The sequence below is a fragment of the Vitis vinifera genome, chromosome 14 (genome assembly GCF_030704535.1).
Source record: "Vitis vinifera cultivar Pinot Noir 40024 chromosome 14, ASM3070453v1".
Lineage (NCBI taxonomy): Eukaryota > Viridiplantae > Streptophyta > Magnoliopsida > Vitales > Vitaceae > Vitis > Vitis vinifera.
The window spans coordinates 27302453-27308851 of NC_081818.1; the positions used below are offsets into that span (position 1 = coordinate 27302453).

At 38.3% G+C, this 6399-nt stretch overlaps 1 protein-coding gene and 1 long non-coding RNA gene across 2 annotated transcripts in view; both read right to left on the minus strand.

Annotated features, from left to right (window-relative positions):
• Positions 1-1854: 1854 nt before the first annotated feature.
• Positions 1855-2712, minus strand: LOC100268049 (uncharacterized). The gene has a single exon (XM_002274375.5). It carries the CDS (start codon positions 2358-2360, stop codon positions 2049-2051), a length of 312 nt encoding a protein of 103 aa, XP_002274411.1. The 5' UTR covers positions 2361-2712; the 3' UTR covers positions 1855-2048.
• A 2297-nt stretch (positions 2713-5009) lies between these two features.
• The window catches only part of LOC109123886 (uncharacterized), a 28797-nt gene continuing 27407 nt past the window's right edge, over positions 5010-6399 (minus strand). Inside the window, exon 3 of the long non-coding RNA XR_002031731.2 lies at positions 5010-5264. This is a non-coding gene — a long non-coding RNA (uncharacterized LOC109123886). The remainder of the gene's footprint in view (positions 5265-6399) is intronic.

The following is a 6399-nucleotide window of genomic DNA, read 5'->3' on the forward strand; positions in this document are numbered from 1 at the left end:
CTCTATCAAATTAAATGATCTTTGTAAGGTCTCCAGAGACGAGCAAATCCCAAGTTGGCCATTAGGACTTGCTTATGAGAGCTTCTTGGAGACGACAAGAAGAGGTCTTTCACCTTGTCCTCGCTTATTCAAAATCCATTCATTGAATGTTACAGTGTTTGTCATTTCCTCTGGAAAAAGTTTACTTTCTCGAGAGGGTTTACCTAGCATGTGAAAAAGTACTTTCATTACTGGGTGTATTTTATATGCCTTTTGCCATTTAACTGATAATTTAGTGGATAGTCCTTATGATAATCGTACATGAATGCAGCTTTGAGTGCACCTTTTAGTAGGTTTTTTTTTTTTCCCTTTTGTTCCTTTTGTTCTTTTGCATACCCCAGATTCATGCTGAGAAAAATAATGTTCATAACCTGTGATTGAAATAGCTTTGTGAAATCGTATGGCTTATTTAGACTTAGGCCTGTAACAGTAGATAATATGTTCAAAAACAGTGTAGTGAAATTTGAGCTTAGCTTCCTCAAGATTCAACCGGACGTTTTGCTTCAAAATGAAACTTTCTTGGCAAGACTGTTGATTTGGCAGGGTGCAGAGAAAATAAAAGAGTACCAGGAAAATATTTCTATCAGGAAAAAAAGGAAGGGAAAAAACCAACGGTCCAAAATCAATGCCAACTAACCATATTGGAGTTGACACTTAGGTCATTCAATTCAAAATGACTACTAGCTAGCTGACAAAGGTGGAGCTTAATTTTAACTTAAAAGTGTTGCAAGATGCTTTGTTAAGTGGTTGTGATCCCTAGAAATCATTATTTATAATGCGAAAGGAATCCTAGATTAGTTGAACTTCCCCTTATCACCTTTTACACAAATCTCTTCTTGCTTGATCAGGGGCAACATACATATCCTGTCTGACTCCACCATAAACAAATGTGGGTTTGGTACATGATAAACATGCCTCAAATCTTATCCTGAACCACATCCATTTACCATGTTGAAGCCAAACCAGCAAACTGTCTTTGTCAAGAAGTGTTTGAACCAAACGATGCTTAAACCCCACATAGGATTCTAATCTAAAATCTCCATATGCGTTTGTCCTTTTATCACCAGTGAAGCATGAGGAAGTTGGTTTGGCATAGAGCTCTAAGTGAAGTGGGTCATGGGAGTGGGGCACAGGAAGACTAAAGAGAGGGTGGCAGAGCATAAAAAAAGGTACTTGCGCTGAGGAAGGTTGTGAAGGATTTGTCACAGTCAACCAGTTGTATGAAGCATCCGTGCAGCATCACCAGCCATGAAAAAGATATCCTTTTACATGTGTTGAGCAACTTTTGGATTCTTAGCTAGATATTGACTGGCGTTTGGTGTCGTATGCAAATAACACAAATGGATGTGTCTCCGGAGAGGGAGAGATGGGGACTTGGGAGAGAGTTCAAAACAAAAATGTAAAGGGGAGGTGGTGGTGAAGGGACGAGGAAGTGGGAGTTGATGAGTGGAGCAGAGCAGAGCAGAGACTTGATGAATGATGAGTGGGGCAGAGTTCATAAACAGTGAAACATAAGAGTAAAAGGGCAGAGAGATTCACTTAAGAATCATGAGCGGAGCAGGGTTGATAAGCATAGCAAATAGCAAATATGAACTCTGCTCATGCCATTTTCAGCTTTACAAACATGTGAGATTGAGAGAGAGAGATGAAAAAAAGAAGTCAGTTCATCCAAGCTCAAAATCCTCAAAACCTCACTTAACATTAAGCACTGAAAGCAGTGCATCTCATTCCAACAAACATGGAAATAAGAAAGAAAAAGGAAAGAAAAGAGTAGGACTAGTAATGCTAAACCAAAACAAAAACACTCGAAAAACATACCAACGAGAAAAATGAAAAACACTTGTCATTAAGCAAAAATGAAGAACTACACTAGACTACCGATTTCATAAACATACTATCTTTGTACATCATCAACTCTCCTCCACTACTGAGAACCGGAAAAAGAGGAACAAAGCAGAAACCAGATTCATGACTATATGGGTTCCAAAACCCCTCCTAATCTCAACACCTTAATTCGCCCTCTCAACATGGCGTATAAACACTGATTCCAAATCAGGAGGCGTGAAGAACTCCCTCACACCATTCAAATGACATCTCGACGGCCGTCGCTTCCTAGGCGCCGGCGGGCACGGCAATCTCTCCGGTATTCTCGCTTCTTTCGTTGTCGGGGTCGTTGAACATGCCTCGTCATCGCTCTCCTTCTCTCTGGGCTTAGTACTCACGGGCCTCAACGGAGCCCGTATCGATATTCCGGCGATTACCCATTTCTTACCCTCAGATTCTATACTTCCATCCACTTGCGGCTTCTCCGAAAACCCCATCTCCAATTAGAACACCCAGAGCAACCCAGATGCAGAACAACACCAAAGTGAAGAAAAAGATGGGATTTGATCAAAGAATCAGAACAAATCAAGAAAAATGGGAGAGAAAATTGGTGTGGGAAAGGAAGAACAAAGAATAAGCGAAAAGGGTCTTTGTTTCTATGCGAATAGTGTCGGAGAAGAAAAGAAGAGAGAAGTAGGTTCGAATGAAGAACGAATATTGTGAAAGAGGAAAAGAGATTATATTTGGGGGGAAAGCTTCGTGAGATACAAAAATGTTGGTGGTGAGCTGCCCGTTAAATTACGGGCAGCCGAAACCGAGTGAAACTCTGATTTTGGCGCCAAAATTTGGGGTTTAGTTGATAACGGCTCTATTTCCCGCGTTTATTTCCTTTCTTTTTTTGGTTGATTTCCGGTTTTGCCCTCGCTTCGCATTATTGTTGTCTGGGAAGTGATGCGGCCGCACGATCACCGGTGATCTTGAAGGCAATGGAACGGTGTCGTTTTAATCAAGAAAAACCAAAAACCTTTCATTGGGCCTGGGCCATTCAAAATGACTGCTCCTAGGACATCGGAGAACAGAACTGGATTCAACTAGAAAATTGGCTTCTTGAAAAATGATGAGATAAAGCATGATTTTAATTGGGTTGAAGTGAGATTGATCACCTCAAACACTGGGTCAAAGTTTTGATTTCTGAATTTGAAGCTAAACATTTTTCCTTTCAAGAGTGGTAATAGCAAGGTGTAAAAGTTCAGTCCAAATCAGAAAAACACGAGAAGTATTTAGAGTTCGTTTGATAGTGATTTTAAGAAGTGTTTTTAGTGTTTTCAAGTTGAAAAAAAAAATAAAAACGTTTCCTAAAATCAACACTTTTAGTTTTGAATTCCCATTCTCCCCATACATTATTGCAACAGATTCAGAAGCCTGTTATTTGAAGAATGAGTACTGTAGATTATTTAGGGTTTTTGACTAATGGTGAAAAACCCACTCGTGATTGGTTGGGTTGGCACCCTGCAGGAGATGACACTGGACCTAATAAGGAAAAGTGCATTTCAATTGTGAAACCCTTTGGATTCCTTCAAAAAGCTTAACAACTTTCATGTTCAATTGTTCTTGCCATCATTCTGATACTTTCAATAGACCACCAAGAAAACAAAAAAAAATGATCTTATTTCAAAAACTTCCTTCTATCTCTAAAAAATTCAAAGAGATGTTTCAAAATATCCATTCCCACCTTTATATTTCACCCTCAAGGGTGAATATTTTTTTCTTTCTGCCCTTTTCCTCAGAAAAGAAAAAGTCCACAATCAGCTACTGGGCATTATTTTTCTAGGAATGGATTCCATTTCCATCATCCCTTAGAAAACAAGCATATTGCTTTCGTGCTGAAATCAGCCACCATTTTCTCCACGCCACAGGCCTCCTAATACAAACCCTCATATCATAGGTTTCTGATATGCTCTGCTTCAGTGTCAATGAGTGATGGTACCAAAAGAAGAAATTAAAAAAAGGGGGAAGGGGGTGGAGCATGTTTATCAGATCTCAGCTGATGCAGCAGTGGGGCCCCATGGACGGCCTGCCATCTTTGACAACCCAATAAGAGGCCAGAACCAGAGAACCTCTGACATGGCGCCACGTATGCCACTAGGCTGTCCTCTACTTTTAATTTCTGATCATATGGTTGTCTTTCTCTGAGGTCCCATCAATGTTGGGCCCACCTGCACTCACTTCAAATTGCAATTTGCAACCCCAACTTCTGTTTCCCCATCTTTTATAAATTATTACTTATCAGCTTTCCTTGTCACTGGGCGTTGCTGATTCAAACCATCCAACAACACGCACACAAGCCAGGCCTCCCCTGTTCATCTACCATTCAACCCATGAAGCAGTATCATACTTTGAGACGTCTACAATAAGTGTAACATGCTTTTAAGTCATATTGAGAATGACCCAAATGGTAACAGCACCTACCCAATTCCCTTTCTTGGGGTTTGTAGCAATGACCTCAAACAACAGGGTCTCTGTTTCTATTCCTTTTGGTTGGAAAGTAGTGATTCTATAGCCAACTCCTGACGGGTTGCCCATAAACATTAGAGACTTTTTTCACTTGGGAAGGGCAAAAGCCACAAAACAGAGCAATAGACTTTCAATTTTGCCACATTTCAATATTTCCAGCTGGCTTAAAGATTGGTGAATGTTGATTTCATATGAGGCAATATTTGAGTGCTGGTGACCTTCTCTGTTTTTGAACGGTCGTTGTTGCTTCAGAGGGTGGCTAAGCAACTGTCACTAACACTTGTCTTTTTGGTAAAATGCTACAAAATTTTGGGTTGGGTGATTGAATAAGGCAGAAGCCAATTATAGGCATTTTTTTTCCCGAAAGAGTGGCCGAGGGGTCGGCAATTGCTTTCAGAAACAATTCTAAAAAATAGTTTTTAAGAACTGATTTTCGATTTTTGTAGGACAAAGGTTTACTTGGAAACCTAAAATATTTTTAACCTATTTTTAATGTTTTAAAAATAATTTTTATATCTAACATTTTATTTTTAATTATTTTAGTACAATTATTTCCTAAAATAATTCTTCGAAATAAGTGAAAAAAGCTAAAATATGTTATCTAAAAATACCGTATTTTTTGTCCATAAGAATAGAAAACAGAAACCAATTTTTAATTATTAAATATGTTTTCGATATTTTTTGTTCTAGAGAACAAAAAATAGTTCCCCAAAGAGGTCCCAAGTTTTCAGAAGATTTGGCTAAGCATCAGAAGCAGAGTATTAAGTAAATAGCAAACTAGAAATACTGCACAACATAAAAGTAACATTCCTCATCTGGTTGAACACTCACGTATGTGCTTGCTTGTAACCAGGGGCTTTCTATGATTTTCATCCTATAACAGTAAGCTGCAAAAGGACAAAAATAAAATGAAAAAAAAACATATAAATTCAGTATACCATAGGGGCATGGAAGCATTTAGAAAAATACTTGATAACATGGGAGACCTGATGCATGCATGTTATGACCACAAATGAAAAAAAAAATAGGAAAAGCTCTTTTCAATTGAAAAAATGGAAAAGCAAAAGCCAAGTTGAAATCACCTCCATCCATCCACGTAGGGGCGGCTAAGAATGACAATAAATATTTGTTGGGTCGGTTTGATTTGGATTGTTTTTTTGTAATGTTATGCAACCCCTTTTATTTATACCTATGCATTATTGTTTTCACTTTTCCCCTTGGGGCCTCTGTGACATATCGGTGACGCTCATAAAAGATACTTGTACTGCAACACAAAGAATAAGCTGCTTTCTTTGGACATTATCAACATGTTCTGTCACATTATTGGCTGGCAAAGCCATCAGGAATGTCCATCACTATCTATAGAGTAGTCCAACCTAGATGGTTCAATTAACTGACCAGGTCTGGGGTGGTAAACACATGACCATTATGGACATTAACAATAAAGATTTGTGGGCAAATATTCTAAGCAGCATTATTTAACATTAACAACATTTTTTCATGAATAATATTCATGTTGGAACTTTATATTTTAGTCCAATGGATTCCTAGGACACCAAATTCTGGGACCCTCCATGGTGGCTAACTCAGTCCATGCATATATATTGTATATATAAGACAGAAGATTCCCTTCCTATCTGTTTAGATGTGCATTAGGCTTTATCTTTAAGTCTAAATCATTATCATTACCATGGTAGAATGTTATGTTTGGACTTATTACAGAAGTAAACCAAATACAACCACTCAGTGGCACTTACTTTCCTTCTACTTAATCACCTTTTGGACAATTGAAACTAACCGTGACTTGATCGTTCACTAATTGAAATGGGCACTTGAGATGACAGAATACCCAAGTATTACTAAAACAATAGGAATAAAGTTTAATCCAAACATCCTACATTGCTAATTAATAAAAAACAAACCGAGGCAGATTTGAACTCACTTCCATGCTATTTGAACCTTGCTCTGATGAAATTGAGTGAAAAATTTCATTTTCCTGAAGCTAAGTTTCAATGTGGATTC

What these genes read in the sequence shown, in the direction of transcription:
- LOC100268049 (XM_002274375.5), bottom strand. Translation starts at nt 2,360, where the DNA reads ATGGGGTTTTCGGAGAAGCCGCAAGTGGATGGAAGTATAGAATCTGAG.